The sequence below is a fragment of the Carassius gibelio genome, chromosome B17 (assembly GCF_023724105.1).
Source record: "Carassius gibelio isolate Cgi1373 ecotype wild population from Czech Republic chromosome B17, carGib1.2-hapl.c, whole genome shotgun sequence".
NCBI classification, from domain to species: Eukaryota; Metazoa; Chordata; class Actinopteri; order Cypriniformes; family Cyprinidae; genus Carassius; species Carassius gibelio.
Genome location: NC_068412.1, coordinates 22724420 through 22751601, shown reverse-complemented (window position 1 = coordinate 22751601; position 27182 = coordinate 22724420). Strand labels below are relative to the sequence as shown.

At 36.3% G+C, this 27182-nt stretch overlaps 1 protein-coding gene across 3 annotated transcripts; it reads right to left on the bottom strand.

The window, feature by feature from the left end:
* On the bottom strand, positions 1-26368 carry fam184aa (family with sequence similarity 184 member Aa). 3 transcript variants are annotated; one of them, XM_052580398.1, is made up of 18 exons: positions 25813-26368; positions 20629-21483; positions 20345-20480; positions 19920-20101; positions 18294-18479; positions 17435-17557; positions 17028-17189; positions 16510-16631; positions 15967-16117; positions 13100-13312; positions 10024-10177; positions 9544-9671; positions 7978-8162; positions 6522-6668; positions 4724-4841; positions 4467-4571; positions 3155-3354; positions 1-338 (listed from the first exon to the last, which is right to left on the bottom strand). In XM_052580398.1, the coding sequence occupies exons 1-18, from the start codon at positions 26011-26013 to the stop codon at positions 257-259; spliced, it is 3450 nt and encodes a 1149-aa protein (XP_052436358.1). In that variant the 5' UTR covers positions 26014-26368; the 3' UTR covers positions 1-256. The 3 variants fall into 3 exon arrangements, with proteins under 3 accessions (XP_052436358.1, XP_052436359.1, XP_052436361.1); XM_052580399.1 differs by lacking the exon at positions 3155-3354 and having other exon boundaries at positions 25813-26367; XM_052580401.1 differs by lacking the exons at positions 1-338; positions 3155-3354 and having other exon boundaries at positions 4467-4606.
* Positions 26369-27182: the final 814 nt, after the last annotated feature.

Here is a 27182-nt window from a genome sequence, read left to right as displayed (position 1 = left end):
TAAGTGTCTGTGCAATTTATTTCAAAACTGGCAAGACATTGATATTCCAACAGTTTTAGTCCACCCAGAAAAGACATATTTATGAATATTATATGAAATGAATGTGCATCTCATTTTAAATCAGGTAAATCATTTTAAATCAGGTGCCTATATCAAAAGGGAAAATAACAAACTCACAGTGAGATATCAGGAACAGACAAATGGGCTATTGAAAACTGCAGTTTCGCATGCTCTTCTGTTGAGTGTCTTGAAAAATTTAAAAGGAGAAGTACTGTGAAAATAGCTCTTGTGGTTGCTGTTCTTTTGGTGCTACAGTTAAATCCTCAGTCTTACGAGGGCTGCACAAAACACAGAAAAGTCAGACACAACCAGTTAGGCTGCAGCAACATTAAAGGAAAGAGAATTTGCACATCCTTATCAAATACTTCCACATTGAGTTGCTACTTTATAGCACGATGATACTATCTAAAAAAATAAAAAGTGGCCACAAAAAAATATGTAGACATGTAGGCAACTCTTTGAATGTCATTGCAATAGATCAGAAGTGGCATTTATGTTACAGAAAGATAGCACACTTTTCAAGCTAAATATTTCACAAAAAGCAGACATACTGCTTAAAATTGAGACTGTATGTATTTGGATCAATATTTTTGTGCTTTTTTGGAAGGGGACGCTACTCAAAGGCTCATTTCAAATGAACAGAATGAAAGACAAAGTGTACATACATTGAAAAAAATTCTGCAGGCTTTTTGAAGGTATTTTTTTGAAGTCTCTAAATGTAAATGTGTTACAGTATATTTGCAACCCATAGTTTGAAAATACAACTTCCAACTTATCTCCATTACTTTTTAATTCAGAAAGAAAAAAGAATACCTAAGAAAAAAGAATACCTTTGCCCTCAACCACTAGAAATGGAAATGACTTTTTTTATCAGCATTTTTGTCATTTTCCAGTGTGAATGTGTAATGTTTTTTAAATCAAGGTAAATTTACTTGAGAAGCAAAGTGACATAAGAAGTCTCGTTTCATGAGCAGCTGATCAAATTTGAGTTTATGATTAAAACAAGAACAAATATCTGCCAATGTGCGCAGAAAAATCAACTTAACCGAAAGTTTTGACTTTGATAAACAAGACTTGCTTATTTTGCATCTCAAGTAAATTTATGTTGATTTAAGGATGATTAGAAATTTTATTGGAAATACAAAAAATTTTCCCATTCCCATTTCCTTCAATGCGTCACTTGTCGGTTCTTTGTTATTATTTGTAAAATCCTCAAGCAATTTCTGTTGTAAATAAAGCACACTAAATACATCATCTGGTCATTTCTGATGTGATCCTGAGCAATTAATTTGAAAACAGATATAAACTCTAAACTTAACAAAATATGATTTAATGTGCAAATATCAGTAAATATTTTTAATAATATTACCTCAACTGTTGGTTAAATATAATTTCACATACTATTTTAGGAAAGTATATTTATATTTTATAAATATAAAAAAAAGTTATTTTATGGGAATAGATGCAATTCTTATGAGTGTCTATTTTTTCTGTGGCCACTGTTCATGTGTATTTACATTATTTACCTATAGTAGTCATTACTATACACAAGTAACCTTTGCTGTTTTTGGCAGCAGTAAAAATTAAATCTGATATCAAACTACCACAGCACGCAGTGCAGTATCTCTTGACCAATAGGAAGCTGCCCTCCTTTTTCAAGCATCAAATAAATCACAGGCACCATGCTGAACTATTTCCTTTTAAATGATAAATAAAATATGTCCTTCAACCAGAAACCATCTAATATTATCTCCCAGCCCAAAGCTGGGTATAACATGTTCCTGTGCTTGATTTTCACTAGGAAAGAAATACCAAGAATAGCTGCTCATCATTTGAATAGCTTATTTTAAAACCACAAAACAATGCATGAAATGTGGAGGGTGGAGTACGGCTAATGGGCGGAGCCATACTCATGACTGCTATGTGATGACATGAGATGACATCAACCGCATGCTTGCGTCAGCATTCCAATGCCATTGTTTGATCACACACTGTTTAGGTGAACTTTCAGTCCGATTTAATGGGTAAGTTCGCCCAAAAATTCAGAGAAAATTAGCCCATAAATGACTCACCCTCATGTCATCCTAGGTGTATATGACTTTCTTCTTTCAGACGAATCCAGTCAGAGTTATATAAAAAATTGTCTTTGATCTTTTAAGCTGTTTAATGCCACTCAGCGTGTATTACATGCATCAGTCCAAAAGAAGGTAAATAAAAAGCACCCACCCTTAATAAAAAGTCTCATATGACTCCAGGAAGGGGAAATAATTTCCTCCTCTAGCATATTGATGCATTTTTGTCCATATTCAAATATAAATAATCACTTTAATCTAGCTTGCGCTCTCTGTTGTAAAACAGAACCAGTTTTGGGGGAAATTACGTATGAGGTCAGCTTTGTGCATACGAAGGTGAGTGTTTAGGTGTTTACAGGATCAAAAGAGGCAAAGTTTCTAAAGTTACCAAAGGAAATTCAGTCTCATCTTAGATTATAATGCCATTCTTCTTTAAAAATCCTCGTTTTGTACTTCTAATTAGTGACCTTTGTTTTGTTTTGATCTCTCGCCTGTGCTTCCGCGTTGGTCAATTCTGAGCGGCAGATGCACAAAACTGACCTCCATACATCAACTGCCCGAAACTGATTCCGTACAACAGTGAGCCCAGGCTAGATTACACTGATTATTACATTTTGAATATGGATATTTTTCCTACAAAAATGCATCAAAAGAAGAAAGTCATATACAGTACACATAGGATGACTTGAGGGTGAGTAATTTAAAGACTAATTTCCATTTTTGGGTGAACTAACCCTTTAAGGACATTGGTACGTACAATCATGCACATCAAGTAACATGAAATACAAAAATTTTAATGTGTGCCGTTCACCGGCAAGATGCATTTAAGAGTGAGACAAGCATACCCACAATTTACTGGGAAAGACATAGCCGTGTTCTCATATCAAAACGTCTAATCAACAGACAGACTGACGATTTATCTACCATTAGGACTGAGACCGTGTGATCCGACCAATGGCAAGACAGTTCTGTGGTTTTAAGCATGTCTCTTGTGAGGACAAAGATGTCTTGGACAATCTCACCTCCGGGTGGAGTCGGCCTGAGGCGGAGGGGTTGGAGGGGGCGGAGGATTGTTAGACCTGAGCTCATGGTGGTGAATGGGGGAGTTGGGGACAGACTCTAGGCAAGCAGGCGGAACCGAGCCGCCCGCCATCCCTTCTGCCGCCACAATGCTTAGGTTCGGAGAGCTGGCGAAAGTGTTTGCAGGTTTTCTACTCTTATGCTACATTAAAAGGACACACACAGAAAGGGATTGTGGGAAGTCGGAGGTGATGGCGAACTGTAGCTTCAAGCTAAATGATGACAAGGTAATGAACATCATTTTGAATGTGGACAGGGAACAGAAATGACAGATTATAGCTCTGTTTCAAAACCTAGTAAGCTGACTCTCATAGGTGCCCTCCTGAATCAATGCCTTTTTGAAAAAGGTTTAATACCTAATTTTGCTATTAAAATAATTATAAAACTTTTCGGCAGCATGCATCTTTCAAATCCATACATACGGCTTAAGTGTGTGCAAAAAGTAAAAAAAAAATAATGTGAGAGAAATGTTTATTATACACTTTTATTTCATTTAATAAGTGTGTTTTTTTGCTTAGGTACCGAAATTGGTACCGAGAACCGTGGACTTTCACTGGTATCGGTACAGAATACTGAAATTTTGGTACAGTGACAACACTAATATACAGTACATAAATATACACAGTACATGTACATATGTGTAACATAATGTAAACTATAACTTTTATTTTGGCTGCAACTAATATATATATATATATATATATATATATATATATACACGTACATATCCGTGTGTGTGTGTATATGTGTGTTCAGGTTGGTTTGGTATATTTCACAAAAACTACTCAAAATCATGTTTGATTCTATTGAAACCACCATTAGGGTCAATTGTGAGGTTTTACAGTATTTCCTATGAAAGCAGCACATGAGGTTTCAGAACAGAACTTATGATTTGGAAAGCAGGGTAGAAATTGATGTTTGAACATGGATATAAGACACAGACACAGAATGGCAAATTGCACAAACACAACTTACGCAACACAAAGAAAAGTTAGACCAACTAAAAGAACAGTAGAGGACTATTAATAGTCTCTGCAGAAAATCCCATTCCAGCGGTACCTCTGTAAAACACACTTCCCATAAGGCATAACCTTTGAAGTATTCTTTTATTGTATTCATGGATTCCATGAACTGTAGAGATGGAGTGCTTTTAAAAAGGTTTATAGTGTGTGCATTTTTTTTACAATCAGATCAAATCCAATTTATGTGGACTTCAGAGGTACTCTTTGATCAGTATGAATGTGTCTCTCTAACCTTTATAAGGGGGTTTATGACCCCGACATTGGGATTGGTGTTGAACACCTTGTTGAATCCAGGCTCTCGATTCACCAGCTCCAGCTGATAAAACTTCTTGTCATCCTGGAACAAAGGAGGCACAGTCAGACCGAAAGGCCCTGTGCAGAAAAATCAGTGAACTGATATTGACTTTTGTCTAAAGACATTTAATGCTTTGGGATAAAAATAAAAGTAAAGTGCTACCCCTTCTACAGACTGTTGTGGTGCACACTTACCACAAGCTTCTTGACCAGAGCTTCTCTCTCAGACACCATTTCTCTGAGCTCTGCTATCACCTGGAGGTCCTCTGGACGGCTTTCTCTATTCCTGAACTTCTCCTCTGTACCTTCCAACCTGCTCAACCCACACACATACAAATTAATAATTATACTGCAATATAAACAGCAGCTCTGTCATAAAACCTACGACCTAGTCAACCTGTGTAGGCATTATAGGCACAGTGGTATTTTAGGGTCAGATTTACTAAATATAAAAGCACTGATAGGTGGGGAAAATTCTGTGGGTGATTTACTGATTTACGCAGTCATTTACATAATGTCCAGCGCAATCTAAACCCAAGAGCAGCACAAATTACCACCTGCTTTATGGTATGTTTTTTTGGGAGTTACTGTAATAAATGGCGCAAATACCAGAAATTTGAGAAGCCTAAACGTTAGCCAATTGTGTTGATTTATTTTAATACTGTCCTTCCATAAATTTTATGTCTGAAGAGGAAACTCCTACAAATGCATATTCAGTAAGGTCAGGTACAAAAATAACTTTGTCCATGCCTTTTCAGCGCTAATGCTTCACTGCGCATCTTTACTAAATTCTGGCAGTACTATTTTAATGCCAAAATATGGTTTGTGCTGACACAAGCTGTTAGTAAATCTGTCCGTTCAATATTTATACAGATTTATAGTATTTAAAATATAAAAATGTATTTATATTTACATTTTTATGTTTTAGAAATTTTTCATGTGCTTTTGTTATTTTTATTTGATTTATTTATATGTATTTGTATTTAGCTTATATATATATATATATATATATATGTATTTGTATTTAGCTTATATATATATATATATGTATTTGTATTTAACTTATATATATATATACATATGTATTTGTATTTAACTTATATATATATATATATATATATATATATATATATATATATATATATATATATATATATATATATATATATATATATATGTATTTGTATTAAACAGATTTTTATCCCAGTTTAATTTCTAGTTATTTTTGTAGTTACTCAATTTATTTCTATTTAAGATTTTTTTAGGTTTTATTATAAAATGTATATGTAAATCTTCATTTCAATTACAAAAACAGTAGTTTTCGTATTTAACAATAACAACACTGCATTGGCAAGCTTTTTTAAGTTTTATATTTATAAACCAGCAAAGTGCCATGTTGCTGTACTGTTGGTTGCTAGATGAACCAGACTAAATTGATATTGCATATTTTCATTGCTAGCCATTTCTGTCACTTATGTTGCTTCAAATGGTCAATTTTCAACAACAATTAATGACTTTTTTTCCTGCTTTCAGTGCAGGAAATTGCAAGTCAGTGTGAATGATCCTTTAGGCATAAACACATATATCCTTCACGTTTAATCCCAGAATTGAATTGCAACCATCTCAGCGAAACTCAAGCAGAGTTTTTTAAAATTCAAGAAGGCCAACAACAAAAAGCTTTATTTAAAACAGTTTTAGAATCTAATTAAAACTGTCACCTAATATATGTTATGCAATTTTGTTTGCAAAGCAACATGCTAACATCAGACTCTACTGCAATACTTTAATAAGCATCAAAAATAATTGATCTCATAAGAAACAATTACATTCGAGGAACAATTTTAACCTTAGAAGACCTATCAAGGCAGCCAGAGCTAATGTGATTCATCTAGCTGTCTTCTGAAATATTCATGAGGATATTACATTTAAATGATGTGTTTTGATTTTCAATTCAATTTGATATTCAATCTGTAAGTGAGATAAAGGGACTCACAGAATCTGCAGAGCAGAGATCTTGTCTTTTAGCAGCTCCTGAGCTTTGTTAAAATCTGACAGCATGATCTGGGTCTCTCTGTTATGAGAAGCGCTCAGCTCGTCAATCTCCCTCTCGAGGCGCTTAGAGAGATCCTGTTCACGAGCCCTACATAAAATCAAATCATTTAACATATGCAAAACAGTTTGTCCATTTACATACACTATTAAAAATCCATGAAGAACCTTTGGCATCCGTGAAACCATTCCATTGCACAAAAAGTGGAGAAGTATTAAAATATCCATCACACTAAAAAAAGTGGTTCTTTTTATGAATTGTATACAGAAGGTTTCCCAAAATGGTTATTTTGCGGCACTGCTGTAAAAACACCTCTTTTAGAACTTTTATTTTTATAGTGTCAGAAAATAGAGCAAATACTCTGGACAACAAACACTTTCAAATTTATTTTGCTCGGAGACTCACAAGCTCATTTACTTATTAGAACAAATTCCCTCATTTCCCCAAAGAATATCATCTCTTTTCATGAGCCAGGAATTAGCCCATTTGAGTAAAACCCAATGAAATTTGTTTGTATATGTCTTCCAGACACTTCCCACTGACCTTGATGCATTTATAACAAGTATGCAACTGAAATGATTAGAGGTGACCCCACATTTTTAGAGTTTAGCTGCCGAGTTTCTGCCCATTGTTTTGTGAAGAACGCGTCCACAAAAGGAGTTCGCATTCAGAGCCCCGCAGATATGTTCATTTGCATTCGGGCTCTTTTTGCAAAAGTCCTAAAATTAACGTTATGTTGTATAAATAACCAAGCGTATTCTAGATGAAATTATGAGTTGAATCCCATTGATTAAAAACTTGCTATCAAATGCTCACTCTACTGGTCATCTTCAGCATGCGCGTGCAGCTCAAAACAGAAATGCAGAACATTAATAACTACTGTCATATAGGCTAACTTTATAATGAGAGCACTATTGTAAAAATTGTTATGGTTTCGCCGAGGTTAAGTGTTAACTATCTTTAAATAAAGACATTATTTTCCCCGTTTGTTTCACATTTTCCCTGTGTGTTAACATCAGTAATTTTGGCTGTCGAATGTCTGACTTGACTCAATGTATTTTGCCCCGCCCCCAAACATATGATTCGACTATCAGTCGAATATCAGCAAGATTCGAAAATTCTGATTTGACTATGAAAATCGTTAGTCGGGGACACCCCTAGAAATGATACTGAACCAGAGAGCTCTGCCTGAAGGCGGTGGGCTTCTGTGTGGGAAATTAAATTAGCTTCTGGTTCAGCTAGACTGACCTTTAGGATTTTATAATTTAATAGCTCATGAAAGCCAAAAAAGATTCTACACGCGCATAAGATGTAAGCTGCTCTTTTTGCATAAAATGAGGCTATCATAAGGCAGACACAAAAGGTTAATACATCCTCACAGATGTTAATAAGTTGGTACCTGATCTGCAGATTGGCCTCACTGCGCACCCTCAGAACTTCTTTCCCTTTGAGCTCCAACTCCTTGGTCAAGGTGCTGATGGTCTCATTGAGCGAATGGATTTCATGGTCCAGATCAGCAATCCGGTTCTTCCTGCAGCTCACCTCCTGCCTCAGGTCAGATATACGCCCTAGGAGGTCTTGTTCCTTGAGAGAGGAATCCACGAAAACATTAATGCATATATACTTATATATCGACTTTAACAGATGGATGACTGCGTGTCTAAACGAGGCAGCAAATGCAGTTTTTATAATTTCATTACATTGGAATGATTCGCTTAAAAAAGCATTAGAAGATTTTGTGCCAGACCCAGAAGCTTTCAAAATATGTATATAGGTCACATTAAAAGAGATTCAACTGTGCTGAAGTAATAACTGAAGTGAAACGAACACGAGAGAGTATGAGTGTGTGTTATAGAGAAAGACAGAGAGGGGGATTATAAATCAAATATGAAAATGGGAAAGGGGTGTAAGTCACGTTAAGAGCTCTCCCATAATTCAGAATTCAGTACCTCATTTTTTATTCATCGTGGTTATTCTTCAAACTTCTGTAAAGTGCAGCTTAGCTTAGAGACATTTTATAATAGCCTGACATTCATTTGACCTCTCAGTAATATTCAAGCCTTTCTATTGTGAAACCACAACCATGTCTAGAATCTTAGGTACCTTTGTGGCATCAGTTTTTATCCAGACAGAAGCAAATTCCTGGACCTCACACTGAATGTCCCATTCAAATGTGGGATTCTTTTGGCATTCTGTTTGGTTTTATTAGTGGTCACTATTAGTTTTGATCATACTTAAAAAAGGAAGCCATCCAAAAATTTTAAAATTTATTAACCCTCATGTCGGTTTCCTTCATCTGTCAAAAGTGATATTTTGAAGATTTGAGAATCAAAAAAACATTAGACCCCAGTGATTTTCACTGTATAGACAAAAAAGCACTGATACATTTTTAAAAGGAAAAAGAGAGTCATGACAAATCTAAACAAAACACTAAATCTGAGCAGTGTCATTTTAGTTTTATTTAAGTACTAATATAATATTGATTAATATTTTGAATTCGCTTTTTTTATATATTTCTATTTATCTTAAACTTTACATTCAGTTAATTTTAGTACTTCAACTTCAACTGCTGCCAAGGCAGCATTTCTAATATTTATATTTTATTTTATTTCATCTTCACTTCAATGAATGAAAAAGATCATAATAATGATGAATAACTGTCTGGCTGTCTGATTTGCTAAGGCTCAAATGTTCTTATCTGCAATGCATGAGATGCCATGGTTCCCTTGAGAGAAAATGCTTCTAACTAAATGCAAATATGGAAGAAATACAGGGTATCACCATTAACCACTGTAAGTTAGAACAAAAATTAATCAAAATACCATTCTTTTTTTTTAGAATGAATAAAGAGTCTGCATCCATCACCAACCCAAAATGGCAAGTCTGCTGATAATTGCCAATTCTGTTGGGTTAAGTATCGAGATACAGTGTGGTATCATGCTTTGTAACTTTCAGAAATGCTCACATGTTCTTTGCAGCGCTCAATAGTGTCGTCCAGCTCTCGTTTGGCAGCATTGTTCTCCTTCAAATGGACTTGTCGCAGGTGTTCAATGGCACTGGCATGGAGATGATTGAGCTCAGACCGCAGGGAAGCTAAACAAAATTAAAAAAAAAACAGATGCAAAACAAGATCAACTCAAACACACTTATTTTCTTGTATTAAGGGCCTATTAAGAGCCTAATTATGGTATAATCACTCTAGGGTAGTGACCAGAAGGTTTTAAGTTGAACAACCATGAGCTATTATCATCATACCTTTGAGTGAAAAGATTAGCTCTGCAATAAATGCACTGTGAGTTACTTTAGGATAAAAACAGCTGTGAAAAGGACTATTTACTGTCATGATAACAGTGAATATGAATATACTACAAGACTTTAATGACCTCATAGAAGGCACTAATCTTGTAGGCTGGTGTATGGTGCTGTAGTTAATGTGATGACTCACCTAGCATGGCTTTGCCCTCATCCTCCAGCTCAAAGCGCAGGGTCTGCAGCTCCTGGTCTGCCTGCTGTCGAAGGATCTCCAGGGTCTGTCTGTGGGCATCTCTCAAAGCGTGTAGCTCCTCTCTCTGTTCCTGTTTTAGACGCTCCTCAAGCTCCTACACAAATGCACACGTACAGACGCAGAGGAAAAATACAGAAGTACACATCCAATGCATGAAACAAAAGACCTCATTTGCATCTGAATGCAACATGATGAGATGGGAACAAAAGGTGTCAATGAGAAAACTAGATTTGCATTAAATGAAGGAAATGGGAGAGCTTGCAAGGCAGCAAAAAACAATGTTGAGGTTTTAGGAAAGGTTAGGTTTTTTGATTGTGCATAAATGTAGCACTGCTTTTTCTCTATTATTTATTATTATTCCAGCAATTTAAAGAAAGCTTTTTCAATCCTATATATATTGTAAGATAATGAATTACAATATATTGTAAAATGTAATTTATTCATGTGATGTAAAACGTTACTGTCACATTATCCTTCAGAAATCATTCTATTATTTAATTTAATGCTCAGGAAATTTTTAAATGTTGAAAACTTTTATGCTGATAAACTTTTTTGTGGAAACTGTGATACTTTTTTCAGGATTCTGTGATGAATAGAAAGTCAAATAGCAATAATTTGTCAAATAAATATTTTGTTACATGATGAATGTGAAAAACAGATCAATTTAATGCATCCTTTCTGAATAATAAAAGTATTCATTTCTTTAAAAATCTTACACTGTAGTGTAAATACTAGGGCTGTCAAATCACGATTAATCACATCCAAAATAAAAGTTTGTATTTACATATGTGTGTGTGCACTATGTATTTTTATACTTTCAGACCAAAATTCAAAAACAAATGAGTGTGGATCATAATTTGGAAATTTTGAGATTAATCATGATTGTTTTATACTTTTTAGAGCCATAGCTTTAACTATAAAATATAAAAACAAATGACAACATGAATGCCAATTGTTTAATATTTCGACATGTAGTCTTTAAAATTGCATACATTTTTCACACAGCATAAATAGGCCTTTAAATATAGAAGCCTATACAGTATCTGACTTGGTATTTTAGGAAGGAGAACATGATAATAGTATTAGAGCGGCCTTCATTTAAAAAAAGTCTAAACCTCTGCATTAAGCCATTTGGACTGAATTAACTGCAGAAATTGGAGAAGAAGAATAAGAATTAAGAGGTTTTTCAATACAGTGGGTTAGTTACTAATTAGACGAAGCTTTACAGTATCATCTAATTAAAGAATCATTCCGTTTTGCTGTTGACACTCCGCCATTTTGTGGATAGTTTCTCTTTATCCTGCTGTTCCCATGCCATCCCACATTTGGGAGGACGAGAGGACATTTAAACAGTCCACCCACAGAGCCTCTAGCTCTATAACATGCAGCGCCAACAACCACATTCAAGGGTTGACATAAAAGAATGGAGATGAAAGCAACTATTAATGTTTTTTTTAAATTATTATTTAGTAACCCAAAATGTGGCCAAATCAGCTTAAAGAAGCTTCTTTCCTGGCCGCAGCGGATGGAGAAAAGCCTGTTAGACTCTACATCACGTGTCTGCTTCAAATGTCTGGGCTTGCTATCTTAAAACATTCTGTGTAACACACAATTCTGAAAAGAAACAACAGCTGCACACTGAGATGGATGAGAAACATGTTTTCACATGCATACTGTGTTTTAGGAGTAGACTGTAGACAAGGAAGGACAAAAAGGAAGGTCATTTACCATATGAATGTCATGCACAGTGGAGATTCTCAGTGTGGGGTGATAATGCAGGGGTGACAAATCCAGAGTGTAAAGGAAACAGACATGTACAGTACTATGAAGGGGAAAAGGAGACAGTGAAGGTGATAATCATTACAGGATGACAGGAAGGAGGCATCATGACTATATGAAAAACAGGTGACGCACACACTACCGTTCAAAGGTTTGGGGTTGGTAAGATTTTTTAAAGGAATAGACCCTTTTATTCAGCAAGGATGCATTAAATTGGTCAAAAGGGACAGTAAAACATTTTAACATCTTTTTTTACCAAAGATTTATATTTCAAAGATATTCTGTTCTTTTGAAAATACTATTCAGAAAAGAATCTTGAAAAAAATCAGTACAACTGTTTTCAACATTGATAAGAATAAGAAATAATTCTTGAGCATCAAATTAACATATCAGAATGATGAATGATGAAGGAAATGAAACATTAATGTGACAATGAAAAATGCACTTATGGCTGTTGAAAATTCAGCTTTGCATCACAGGAATATATTCAATGTTATTTATTAATATTAATATTTAACAATATGACTGTTTTCATATTTGTAATCAAATAAATGCAGCCCTAAAACAACCCCAAATGTCTGAACGGTCAATAACGTATTAGTTATATTAAATAAATATTTAAATATTTTAACTTTAAACAATAAGAATCCTCCATAAAAATATGAACTGTATGAAAATTGTAAAATATAAAAACGAAATGTTAAACTATTTGAACAAACAAAAACAAAACAAAAAAAATAAAATTTGTGAGATGTGATGTGCGAAGAAAACAAAAACGAAATATCACAAGCCTTTCCAATCAAGCTCTAATTTTGTTAAATTATACAAAGTGTGAACAATATTATTTAAACATGTATATTCAGAATGCATAAAATACTAGCTATAAAATTAGTCTTAGCAAAACAAAGAAAGTTCAAAGATATTTCTGGAAATGTTCCAATGATATGTGGAAAGTAATGAAAAATAAAAATTCTAGAAAGAAATATAATGACAGAATTCTCCTGTGACGCATGCTGGACAAACTGACATATTTGAATATTAAATACTATTGAAAAATAAAAGACTATGTTTTAAAAAAGTTTATTTTCAAATGTCCACAGGGCTAAAAGTGTCTATAATAGATGAAACGCGCATCTACATCAGAGACATTTGGGAGAGGGAAGCATATCTTCACATGCTCATCTCACTGTTTGTGACTCTGCATTTGTGCATGTCTGTGAATGTAAGGTGAAGGTACCCTGAGCTCAATTTGTTGCGCTTCATCCATGTCCTGCATGGCGCAGCAGTGGGCTTCCTGTAGACGGCACTCTCTGTGCTGATGCTCCAGCGCCAGCTCCTGCATCTGCTGCGCCAGGTGCTCGCGCTCTTGGCTGAACTGCGCCTGCAACTGCTGCAGCGCACTTTTCGACTGAGACATCTGTAGCTCCAGGCTCTGCTTCAGCAGAGAGATCTGACACAAAAGAAACACAGAAAACAAGTTCACATGACTCGTACAGAATACCGAACCTTTAGAGAGAGCGAAATAATTGTGAACTGTGGATGGCCTATGTTTGGGTGAAGGTAAAGCAGGCAACAGTCAGAAAGAAAGTAGCAGATACTCTGAAGCCAAAAGAGAAAACTGGAGCATTGAGATTTGGATTTAAAGTCACTGCAACAACAAGAACTTAAAAATATTTTCATTGCATCAACCAGCATGGGAAATGAGTCATTATTCTGAAAATAAAAAATGACAATGCCACAACATCTGAAACGAAATCCTTTCAGAAATAGCCCTGTGGTAGAGATAAGTATGACATCAAATGCATGCAACATGCTATTACAAGAATTTTGACTGCTGTCTTTCCGTTGAGCATTATCATCAGTTTTATGCAAGTAAAATACATTAATTCAGATATGCTCAGCAGCATTTCCTGAACTACCCCAGGATACCCTAAATGAGAAATGTAATTCAAAATGCTAATCTACTAAAAGAATAATGTTCTTAATCTTCATACGATTCAATATATAAAAAAAGAGATGAGGCCTAAGATAAAGAAATAAAGGAAAATCTTGCGAAAGAAAATAAACAGGCAATGGTGAGCAAATCTCTGCATGCAGCAAATGGTGGGCCGAAAATAGAAACTGACGCAATAAAATGAGGGCAAAACAAGAGGAGAGTGTTTCATGGCAGCCTTCAGTACCTAGACTACAATGAATTTGAATTCACAAGCTGATTTGTCTCAACAAACTGTTAAGGGACTTAAAATCGGGGATTATTCAAGGTTGAGGAACCATGCTGGAGTTGATTTTAAAACCAATCTATAACCTCCATACAGACCAAAGTCTATCCGCCTTGATGAACTGTGAAAGAAATAGTATTTCACAGAGCCTTCATTGCTTTGGGATGAACCTACATGGCAATTGTGGCTGATAATTATTCTTTTAAGAATTACATACAGACTTATATAATTAATTAAATACTGAATTTGTATAAATTTTTAATCAAAATTACTGCAGTAATAGTCTATAGTAGGAATCTTTACTTAAAAAATCAGACTGTCATTAAAAAAATAAAAAATAAAAATCAATTAGTTAATTAGAATCATAGTTAAATCACAGTAAAAGTTTGATAAAATGACACAAATAAAGATCATTATAAGAGAGTAATTTATTATGGCAGAGAAAAGCATCAAATATATATTACAAACAGTTGCCTTCACCATTGGGTCAATATATTAATAATTTTATTTCATATATTTGAACATAAGCCTATCACTGGCAATCCATTTTCCAATCCATTTGTCAATGTGTCTGAATTAGACCTAGGGGCCACTCACAAACGAGCAAGGCCATAATGATTAATTGTGATGTTTTAATATAATTAATTTTGTTATTTCAATATCATTAATCATACTAGAAGGAGGTGTTAATTTGAATGTGTATTACAAAGATTGATAACTGTTTAGTAACCTGAAAAAGAACACAGTTTGGGAAAAAAGCCTTTATACTAATATAGTCTGCTCATGTAAGCCTGATGCCAACAAAAAAACGCAAATTGTGGTCAATATTGATATAGAGTCATTATACATATACAGTATAAATCCCTAGATTCACATGAGATCACGGGCACTGACCTGAGAAAGCACTAAAGATAGACAAAGAACATTAAGAGATGCTGACAGATGTCTGACACAGCAACTTGTGGAGGCTCTTGACATAAGCGACAGTGACAGGACTCAAGAGAGACAGACTACAGGAGGCAGGCTGTCACATTACAGAAAGTGCCAAACATGCAGAGCATCATGGTAAATGAGGATGCACACACACCACACACTGTGTGTTTTCTGCTTAAAAATCTTTAATAAATATCTAGTATTTTCCCTCTCACTTGATATTGCACAAGACCAGAAAAGCCTTGAGAGCATTAGAATTTCAAAAAGAACATCATGTCAGTCTAAAGTAAATGGTGGATGAAAGATGTTGACAGATACACGGCTGACAGTTACTAAAATAATAATCGCAGCTATGGGACTTATTATGGTCTCAGAAGTCATACTATTCCAAATTAATATATTCAAGGAGACATTTGATGGAAAACATCAATTTCCTTGCTCTTTTAATTTAAAAAAAGGTATGTAGATGATACTAATATATTCAAAAAGCAGTCCAGACAGGCTTATTAATTTCAAATTCATGGTATTTGGTGTCCTATTAAATCATTAATGTGTATTTGAACATATATTAGATATTCAATTATTTTGCTCTAAAGAATGATCCAGTTACACAGAAGTTAACAGAGGTCTTTTAAATACAGGGGTCATATGATGCTATTTTCACAGTATTCACTGCCTGTAAGTATGTTTATATATGAAAAGGATTTTCCACTGAGGATTCAAACAAGAGTTTTGAGCAGTGTAGAGTTTGTTGCGCTTGTTGTTTGTCTTTTCTCTGATCACAAATGCAGACATGGTTTACAAGCATTTGTTTTGTTGCAGTTTTGATAACAAGAATCCTAAAAAAAAAAAGTGTTCTGGGAAAAAATGCTACAAAAATGTAGAATGTACCTCTAAAATGTGGACAGACAGGTGTAAATGACAAAATATCACCTCTGTGACCTTCCGTTACCTGTTCTAGGAGGTCCTCCACCTTCCTCTGCCAGCTCTCTCTGGCTGCCATCATCTCCAGGTCTCTCTGCTGGGAAAGTTGTGTCAGGGCCACCTGTTTCTCCCCCTGATATTCAGCTGTGAGCTCTTCCCGAAGACCCTTAAGTTCAGCCCTGAGAGCAAACAGAGAAACAGAGGGTCAGACTGACTGAAACAGATACAAGGACTCATGGATGTGTCTTAGAAAGTGAGATTACAAAGATGTCTCCATAACCTTCAGCTCACTGTGCTACTGTACCATTGTGCAGATTAGATGTTAACCTTATACTCTTGTAATTAGCATATTTAAATCCAAATCCATGCCTTTGTAAGAGGATTTGTCACAGGCTTTGATGCAGGATAGACTGCACCTATTTTAGAACCATTTTTTGACTTGATTTGCCGTGTGCACTCTCTAAAAACCAAACACTGTGTTTATTCAAAATTTATTCAATTTAATGCACTGTGCACAAACAAGCCTTGTCTTCTCTACACTAATGCATGACTCATATGTTTCGTGCAGCACCTCAGAGCATCGGTCCACTTGAGATCCAGTTCCTCTGTGATTTTGTCCATTTTCTGTTTTTCCTCGGTTTTGATAGCGATGACCCTAGCTTCATGTTGCTGTTTCTGGGTCTCTATCTCCTCCTGTGAGCAGATAATGACTCATCATGGGAAAAGTAAGGAGAGAGCAGCTTCCAGTAGAGCTGATTATACAAATGTCGTCTTTAGGCATGCAAGCTCTTCCTGCACTTTGCAGGCTTTAGCACAGAACAAAAGCGGTGCCTTAAAAATTGAATGAGGCTTAATTTTCTTTAAACATCTCTGCCACGCTCCATTATCCGTCTCCTATTGCAGTGATTGCCACACTGAATTCCTGCTTCTCCTTCTAAACGATGAGATGCGTCAGTAGTTTTCACGCTTCTAAAAGCATATTATATCAACATCTCTAAACGCTTCTTCTATGTTTCTATCAGAATGAGACACTGACTCAAAATGCACAGAATTTATAATAAATTAAGTAAAAACAGTGGAGCACTTTACTTGTAGATCTGTGAGCAGGTTGCTCGTCTCTCTCACTCTCGCCCTGGTGGTGTCCAGCTCCATGAGAAGCTTTTCCTGGCTGTCTTTAAGACAGGAGATGTGATTCTCAGCAGTATCCAGATTTTTTTCACTCTCCTTCACGAGATCCTTCAAATGAGACACCTGAGAGAAGCCAAAAAGACAGTCAAACACATGCATATGGTTACAAGTCTTTCTTACAATGCAGTAGACTACCTTGCATACAGTATATGTCTTGACATAATGAATAAAATCACAATTTTTAAAGATGGAAATTAGTTCACAATACTACATTTAAATTACATGGTATAAATATGTGAAAAAAAAAATCTAAAACTAGCTACTGTGTTTTAAAGCCAAAAAGTTCATAAATAGTTGTTCATCTAAACCTCTTGGTTGGCCATGTTGAGCTTGGTATTGAGTTCCTCTCGTATGGTCTCCAGTTGCTGTTGCAGGTGGTTTCTCTGCTCTTCCAGTGACAGACGCCGGATATCAAACTGTTGTCTCATCTCCTGGGAAAGTCAAAATAAAGAGAAAACATCAGAAAATCCATAGAAGGCCAAAGAAATGAGAGGTGAAATCAGACAGCAGGACAATCTGCTGCTGAGATCTTTTTCAATTTAATTACAAAGGATCTGTAAAAGAGCCTTGTTGAGCACAGAGAGGTTTTCAGAAATAAAGTGACATGATTGTCATGAGATGACAAGAAGATTAGTCTCAATACGTGTTGTGATTGAGAGCTATTTTGAGTGCCACAAAAACAGTGGGAATAATATCATTGTCACATCGTCATGCCTGCAATGAGAAACGGCTGTTTGCATAATCAACACCACTCAACCAGGAGCAGAAAATGTCATTTGGCATAGCTCTCAGGGTTTCAATAGATGATTTGGGAACAGTGATAATCCACCAGTTGTGTTTAATAGGACTAAATATTCATATTTTTAATTTGTTTTGCACTAAGACGTTGCAGTTTATTTTTATTAAACAGAACACAGAGAATAACAACAATCAAAATAGAATGAAAATAAATATCTAGTGCGATAATACTAATAAAGCAAAAATATAAAGCTTATTATAGATCTAAATTCATATGAACAAATATTCTTATTAACTTAAAGGTTCACCCCAAAATTTTATTTGTATCCAAGATGTAGATGAGTTTGTTTCTTCGTCAGAACAAATTTGGAGAAATTCAGCATCACTTGCTCACCAATACATCCTCTGTGTGTGTGTGTGTGTTCTTACACTGAGCAACTGGTTCTTTTCTCTCTCAGCAGCATTGCGAGCACTTTCCTGCTGGACTCGGTGTTTCTCCTTGAGTTCCTCTAAGGATTCTGCTTGGCTTTCTTTCAGACAGGCCGTTTCCTCCTCATATTTGGCCCTGGTTCGCGCCAGCTCCATCTCATAGTTCTGCTTTTCCTCACACAGCGACTGCCAAAACAGCACAGCTTCATTTACACTTTGTCAAATCTCGATGCCTTGTTGCAAATACCATGATAATTGTTTCCTACTGGCAGTGACTGATTTCAAAATGCTATTTAGCATCAGATTGTGTTCACCATATTTGCCATATATGATTATATTGTCCCAGTCTCAAGGGTGTAACCAAATATTCAGGATTGTGTGTGTGTGTCTAAGATTCTGTAAATGGAAAACCTATATCAGCCATATCACCCTGGAGCCCAAGACCGGTTTCCCACTTAAGCTAAGCAGGGCTGAGCCTGGTCAGTACCTGGATGGGAGAGCTCGTGGGAAAACTAGGTTGCTACTGGAAGAGGTGCTAGTGAGGCCAGCAGGGGGTGCTCACCCTGAGGTCTGTGTGGGTCCTAGAGCCCCAGTGTAGTGATGGGGACACTATACTGTCAACAAGCAAAGTCCTTTGGATGAGACTTTAAACCGAGGTCCTGACTCTCTGTGGTCATTAAAAATCCCAGGATGTCTTTCGAAAAGAGCAGAGGTGTGACCTTGGCATCCTGGCTAAACTTGCCCATTGGCCTCTGAACATCATGGCCTCCTAACAATCCCCATATCTGCTGATTGGCTTCATCACTCTGTCTCCTCTCCACCAGTAAGCTGGTGTGTGGTGGGCGTTCTGGCGCACTATGGCTGCCGTCGCATCATCCAGGGGGATGCTACACACTGATGGCGGATGAGGAGATAACCCCTGACAATGTAAAGCACTTTGAGTGCTTAGAAAAGTGATATATAAATGTAAGGAATTAATTAATTAATTAATTAATTCTGAATGTTTATGGTGATGCATCAATATAGCCTATCATGACATAAAACTCTGTAATGATGAATATGTAGATTACTGTGATGATTGATTGATTGATTGAATGTATTGTTATTGTTATGTAATGTTTTTTCTGTTGCTGCTGTAAAACCTTTATTTCCCTTTGGGCGATCAATAAAGGATGTTAGAACATTTTAGGATATTTGATCGTGATTGTGAAATATTATTACAATTTACAATAATGTTTTCTATTTTAATATATTTTATTTAAAAAGCAATGGCAAAGCTGAATTTTCAGCATCATTGTCACATGATCCTTCAGAAATCATTCTAATATGCTCCTTTGGTGTTTAAGAATTTTTGTTATATTATTATCAGTGTTTAAAACAGTTGTGCTGTTTTATATTTTTGTGGAAATTGTGATAATTCTTTTCAGGATTCTCAGGATTCAGGAAAAATCAGAAGAACAGCATTTATTTAATAAAAGTACAACTTACTCATTGAAAACTTTTGAACAGAAGCAACACTTTGTGCAAAACTTGCAAAATCAATAATTGCTTTCAAACAGTTTTTAGTCCTGCCTCCCGTCTACCTATTTTAAGAAAGAAAAAAAAAACAGGTGAAAACTGACTGACCTTCTCCAAGTTGAGGATCTTCTGATGCTGTTGTTCTTCCACCGTCTGAATCTGTTTCTGAAGTCTTTCCCTCTCCTCCTCCAGCTGTAGGATCTTCTCCTTCAGGCGGTTCTGCTCGGATCCCAGATCCCTGATAGTGGCCTCGTGGCTCATTTGGGTCGCTTGAAGAGAGCCTATCTGACCTGTTAATTAAATACATGGGTGTTTTGTTAGATTAATGCTTCCTCAAAAAAATAAATATGGCATATTATTTGTGAACATGAAGGAGTCAATCGCAAACACAAAAAAAGGAAAAACAGAGTTCAATCCATCTCTGCCAAGCTATCACAAAACTGTTACCTCTCTAAAATCCTCTCACACTGCAGCTTGAGTGATTCAGTGTCATATGCTGAAAAAATGTAATTTGGTCATGACATTATTCTCACTGGCTTTGTGAAGGATTTCATTGGCCTGCTGCTGAACTCGATCTCTGCTTCCCTCCAGCTCATATTCCGTATCTTTCAGCTGCATCACCCAAATCTCTCCATCCTGTATGGCCTCTTCCAACTGCTTGTGTAACTCCTGTAAATGGGGGAAAAAAAAACTTTTTTTGAGACGCATTATTATTCTTTAGGAAGCATCAAAACTAGCAAACTCATCTCAGTGATCTTTACTTCACTTCATTATTTACTGTAAACTGAATCTCCATGTTCTGAAATGTTCAAATTACCTTAATTGTGACTTCTGCATTGTTAAGAGATGCCTGCAGTCTGTTGGTCTTGTCCCTGCTTTCTCGCGCCTCGTCCTGAGCTCTGTGGAGTTCAGCACGGAGTTTACAAAGGGTCCTCTGAAGCGCCGACTCCTGCGCCTGAAACTCCTTCCTCAGTTCCACCTCCGTCCTCCTCCAGGCCAGCAAGTTCTCTGTGGTGAGCTGCTGCGTTCGCCTCATGGCCTCCAGCTCGCGTTCATAGAACCCTTGAGCCTTGCTCAGCTTGGCCTCGTATTCCTCCACCAGCCGGACTTTGCTCTGCGTCAGCTCCTCCACACGCTCCATGAGCGACTCCAGCTCCGTACGGTGCAGCTCGGCCAGTTTCTCCTGTTCCAGGCTGGAGGACACACTCTGGTTCTGCTGGCTTTCAAGTAGCTCCTGAACTTCCTGTCGGTGGACCGACTTGAGTTCGTCCAACGCCCGCCGTTTCTCCTGCTCAAACTGGGCTTGCACCTGACTGAAGGAGCGCAGCTTCTCTTCGAACTCGTGCCGCATTTCTTCCACTTCACGGGACATGGAGACTACGCGTTGTGTGTGCTGGGCCTCCGTACACAGCTGTGTGTCCTCCACACGCTGCCGGTACATCTCGAACTCGGCCAGCGCTTGGCGCTTCATGTGTTCGTGCAGCTCCACGGATTCCTCCAGGGACTGCAGGCGTCGTTTCAGGTCAGCCTCATCCCCGATCTTGCTCTTGTAGTGAAGGATCTTCTCCCGAGCCTCTGTCAGAATGTGCTGAACCTCCTCATCATGGGACTCCTTCAAGGATTGGATGGCATCTTCGTGCTCATCGTTTTTCGTGTTGAGGGCATAAATGACCTTTGAAAAATATGGATGATGAAGAATCAGTTTTTATACAGCTGCAGAAAATTTGAAACATCACCTCATTTCTAGACATTGCATTCCCTCTAAATATCTGTGATTATTCGATCGGTCTTCATGTTTACTGAAAACAGCAGCTGTTGTAAGATTATTTCACATGGAATAATCCACTTATGAGTCATTTTAAAATATTAAAGTTTATTATATTAAGTCTTAGCAGATCCAATCACAAGGCAACACATGGCAGCAAGGTATGGTATGGAGACCAGACCTTAATTTCTTTCTCAGTGTTTTATTTGTCTATACAATGAAAGTTAACCCCAGTGACTTTCACTGTATATCAAACAGTTGAAGCATTCATTAAAAATATCTTCTATTGTGTTCCAGAGCGGATATAATTAGTAAATAATTCTATAGGTATACAAGGTTAATCATGTATCTGGTGAAAGATATATAAATAAACCCCTCTGAAGACCTTCAGAATGTAGACAATTGTATGTAAGTGCTGCTGAAGTGGAGATTTGCTCAGTGCATGAAAAGTGCAATTATTTTGAGAAATGGCATTGGTAACACTTTATTTTAAGGACCAGTTCTCACAGTTAACTTTATTAGTTCATTACTTATTAACATGCATAATACAAGCATTTTGGCTGTTTCTTAGAACTTATTAAGCACATTTTAATGCCTTATTGTTTTTAAAAGTACATGAGTATCAAGAGTACAGGAGTACATTTTCTAAATATTGCATTAGGCTACTACTGCCACAGTGCTTACATTTATGTACAGAAACCTCCTACATGGAGTTATGAAAAATGTTAATGTTAATAGCTTGGAGAATGTAAAAGGAATTGAAAGTAAAATCAAGTCATTTTCATCTTTTTCCCATGTTGCTTTATTTAACATTTCTCACTTGCCCACAAGGCAATAGCACAATGGCAACACCCTGACAAACCTCTGATAGAGTTTTAATGGATTTTTTGCACCCACATTTGAACCTGACAGTGTTAAACACACAGCATACTCAAGAACATCACAGCAAATGCTCAGCTTACATTAATGTGTAATATCAGAAAAGCAACAAAATGTAACAGCAACAAAACATGAACAAACACTGAATGATTGTCTTTTTATTAACTTACATTAACACAGATTAATAAATGTATTGTTTCATGTTCGTTTGTGTACCAAGCGCAAGGTTTATGAGCAAGTCCATGTCTTCTTCTTCGTTTCAAGTGTATCTCTGTGGCAGAATTACACCGCCACATGCTGACCTGGCATGTATACTACATCGCTTTATGGTTTCATGTGGACACGGATATTTCTTGAAACGAGGGAAAAAAAGATCGGGTTGGGGTAAGCTCCGTCTCCGTGTGGACGGGAGTAACGGGTACTTACAGTTATGGATAGAAATGTAGCGTACAATATTTGCCTCTTAAATGTACTTGAGTAAAGTCATGAGTACTCCCCAAAAATGATACTCGAGTAAAGTACAGATCCCTCAAAATTGTACTTAAATACTGTACTCCAAGTAAATGTACTCCGTTACTGTCCGGCTCTGCCCATACCTAACAGCAACCTAACTAACATAAATAAGCAGCGAATTAGCAGTTTATCAAGGGAAAACTCTTAGTTAATAGTGAATGTGTGTTCCCTGTTTTAAAGTGTAACAATTGTATTTGAAATCCACGGATGCAAACAGATAAAATATCATAAAATTAACACTTAATTGTTTATTTTTTATGTTTCCATTCCACTAGCCCAAAATAAGTCAAGTTATGGAAGCAAAATAACATAAAATCTCAATGCATGACAAAAACAATGTTTTTGCCCATAGTGTTTTGCATAAGCCAAGAAATACTCGTCAAAACCACGTGTTCATCTTATACACACTTATATAACTGTCTGGTTTGGTTCAGCCACTAAATCAGACATATAAGAAAACTGCAACAAAAGGAAAAAAAGCCACATAAAAGGGAGGAAAAATCATTATGGATCTATCAGACCAAGGACACAACCTCTTTTCACCTCTGGCAGGCATCACATAGCACTGCCAACCAAAACAGTTTCTTTCCACTGGCGCTTTCAATATAGTGCAATATTCTCTTAAGCATTATTAGGCAATAAAGATATACATTATGCAAGCATATATTAATTTTTATGTTGTTTGAATACACTATATCCACTTTTCACACCCCTGTACAAATATTTAAATGTGTATTTATTTTTAGACAAGACGTTATGCATCTTCTTCTTTATGCATCTTTTTGCATACATAAGATACTACTAAGATATATTTAGAGCATTCAAAGCTCCTGTAAACCAAATCAAATTCCATGTATTGCTATAAAACTCTTTCTGATCTGGACCAAACTCTTGATTAATAAACAAGAGCCAGTATTAAAAATGTCCTTTTGGAGCCAAGAGTTTCTCCAGCCAAGCATTTCATAATCATGACTGTCTTTCGTTGTGCTTAAGAGTTGCACATCAAAGCAAGCCGCTTTCACTTGCTGCTCTCACGCTGCTGTTCTCCTTTTCATCTTTAATTGATTCCTTTCTGTCGCATCCATGTTATTAACAAACTGTAAGGACACTCTATTCTGCACAACTGTAGTTATGGAAAGTAGCTCTACCTAGTCTAATTACTGTATTGATATGGTCCATGCCAGTATCCTGAACAAAGCTTTCATTACCATAACTTACCATATTGAAGAAATGGATTAGATGTGATTTTAAGTCTGAGAAACCGCAAGGGTACTTTAATAGCTTGAAAACATACCTAACAGTTATCTAAACAATTATAAACAATTACCTAAACAATTATCATGTTTATACTCAATGGCTTAATGGTGCGATAGGTGACTGTCTTCAGAAAAAATTTTTGTTATGCTGGTAGAAAGTCTCTTCACATCCCGATAGCAGTGGTCTAAATGTATTCATCTAAATTTACATATTCTGGGAAAGGCATAGGACCAAGAAATGATCGTCCAAACCCAATGTTCAGTCAGAGTTTTCTCGCCGGTGAACGACACATGATGTAGCCCAGCGGTTCCCAATTCCAGTCCCCGTGCACATATTTAGCATAACTCGCTTGGTAAACATAACTGATTCAGATAACCAACTTGTTAGAAGTGAGCTACGTGCATGAACTGTGTTCCATACACCGTGTTCATTGCTCCCTACTCCCATAGCAGGGGTTTACTTCACTTTAAAACATGGGCTGGAATTGGGAACCACGCATGTAGCCTATTGTAGTAATGTTGTCTCTAGTATTCTGGTCTGTGAGCGTAAATGCTTTCAGGGGGCGTGGCTTTGGACACTGATTGCAGGGAGGGTGGGACATTCTATTTTAGTGCTATCAGGCTAAAGTTAGCATTTTCCAAGATCTCCTACTGCACCTTTAAGATAATCTTATGAGAACATTCAAACACAATTTCAACTTCATAACATACTCCAAAATACTTTGCATTATTTATTTAATAAATACAATATCAGATCTTCTGATTAGTGCACACCAGTGTTAGTTTAGTACAATTGAGATACTTTTGTAATTGTGTTAATATTTTGAACAAATTTTAATTTTGTATGTTCTCATTTAAGTTTTAGTAAAATTTTAGTAATTTTGTTGTGTTTTTGACTTTTCAAATATCAATATGGTATATATATATATATATATATATATATATATATATATATATATATATATATATATTTTTTTTTTTTTTTTTTTACAATGTGTGTTTGTTGCGTTTAAACAGATTTCTGTGAAATGCATGCCTACTTTTTGGTAAAACCTTTAAAAGATTCTGTCTGTTGGATTTTGTTATTTTGTTTACATCAAAAGAACATATAAAAAGCATCTGAAAGGGAAATTAATAGGTTACATTTTGTTGTTGTTTTCACAAATCCAGGTCTGGGACACTAAACATTAAAACAGTGAATATGCAATCTTGAATCCAAAGCAAAGATAGCTCTCATGTTGATCTTAAGTTACACAGCTAAATGAAATCAGAGGTAAAAACTAAAAAGGCATATGCACTTTTGATTGATGTGGATGTTAATAAACTAGACTGATTATTTTTATGCAAGATACCATGCTAAATTATTTTTCCAGAAATTAATCACAGGTTAAATGCATTCCGCAAACCTTGTCTGGGATTATAAACAGATTTTTGCAGGAAAAAAAAACAGTAAGGTGCAAATATTGCAATATGTAGGGCATCATCTCTATGGGGGATAAGGATTAAACATCATGCAGAATTCTGTTTACAGTGTTTTCATACTAAAGTTTAGATACTGTTATCAAAATCGCAATGTGATATTACCTACCTTAGTGAGTTGTGCTATTTTTTTACTCATCTTCAGGTGCAGATCTTGAGTGTATTCCATAGTCAGCGCAGATTCGTAGAGTAAATGGCTGGATGTGGAGGATGGACTGGTGCCTGATCCAGAAGCAGCAGCAGCAGGAGCGGGAGGGTTGATGCCCGGAGCAGCGCTGTACGGCGGCTGCCAGCCCGTCCCCGTCGCCATCTTCACGTACTGCCACGATCCCAAATCCTTCGCAGACAGGTTAAGGATGATCCTGCGCCATCAGTATACCTGTCATCCATATGAACTCATGTAAACCCATCATGTTCTTTCTCTATACGTGTCGACCTACGACTGTTCACCTGTCTCTCCACACAATCAGTATTCTTCTTAGCCTATGATATTACGTGGTACTACTGATACTACGTGACAGATGTGGTCGTTATTGGTCTACATCAGTCAATTATCAATGGCGGGAACCGAATAACAATGAACTAACTGGGCGCTAAAATGTAACATTCGAGCATCATCACATTCACGAACTGTGGCGGATGCGGCGCGAGGAGAGAGCGAGAGAGAAAGCGAGAGGGAGAGAGAGAGAGAGAGAGAGAGAGAGAGAGTTGTAAATGACGTCAGAGCAGTACGGTTTCCTCACACACTGCTTTTCTGCTGCAGATACGTGATGGAAATACAAACGGGCTTATTTATGAGTTATCGACAAAACAAAGAGCAACGCGAGCTGAGACACTCCAACAAGTGTAGTTTGCTCATGTTAGGAGTGCTGCGTTGTTAGTCGTGTGTATACAGGCAATAATATAATATTTTATATTTGTATAATATCATTTTACATGTACATTTAGTCAGTTAGCTGATGCTTTCATCCAAAGCGACTTACAAATGAGGACAACGGAAGCAATCAAAATAAAACATGAGCAATGGTATGCAAGTGCATAAGTCTAAGTTAACTTAACGCAGTAGTACACGCAGTAATATAAATATTCTGGTGTATAATATATATTTTTATATTTGTTTAGTCGTTTTATATACATTATGACTATATTATAGTGTATATTGAGTATATTCTCTTTATTATGGTCAATATATTTTATTTGATTAAAATTCTGACTTATTATATATGTGTATTTATCTATAGGCTACACATGTTATATAAATTATTATTTTAATTATGAATGTATTATTTCACTCACTCACTCAAACACACACACACACACACACACACACACACAGAGAGAGAGAGAGAGAGAGAGAGAGAATGATAAGAAGACGGATTTGATTTATTAATGAAAACTCAAGTCACAAACAGTCCTTATGTGCTTTTGATGAGTAATTACTGCCATCTACTGGTGTTTGAGTGATATGGTTTTACTGAT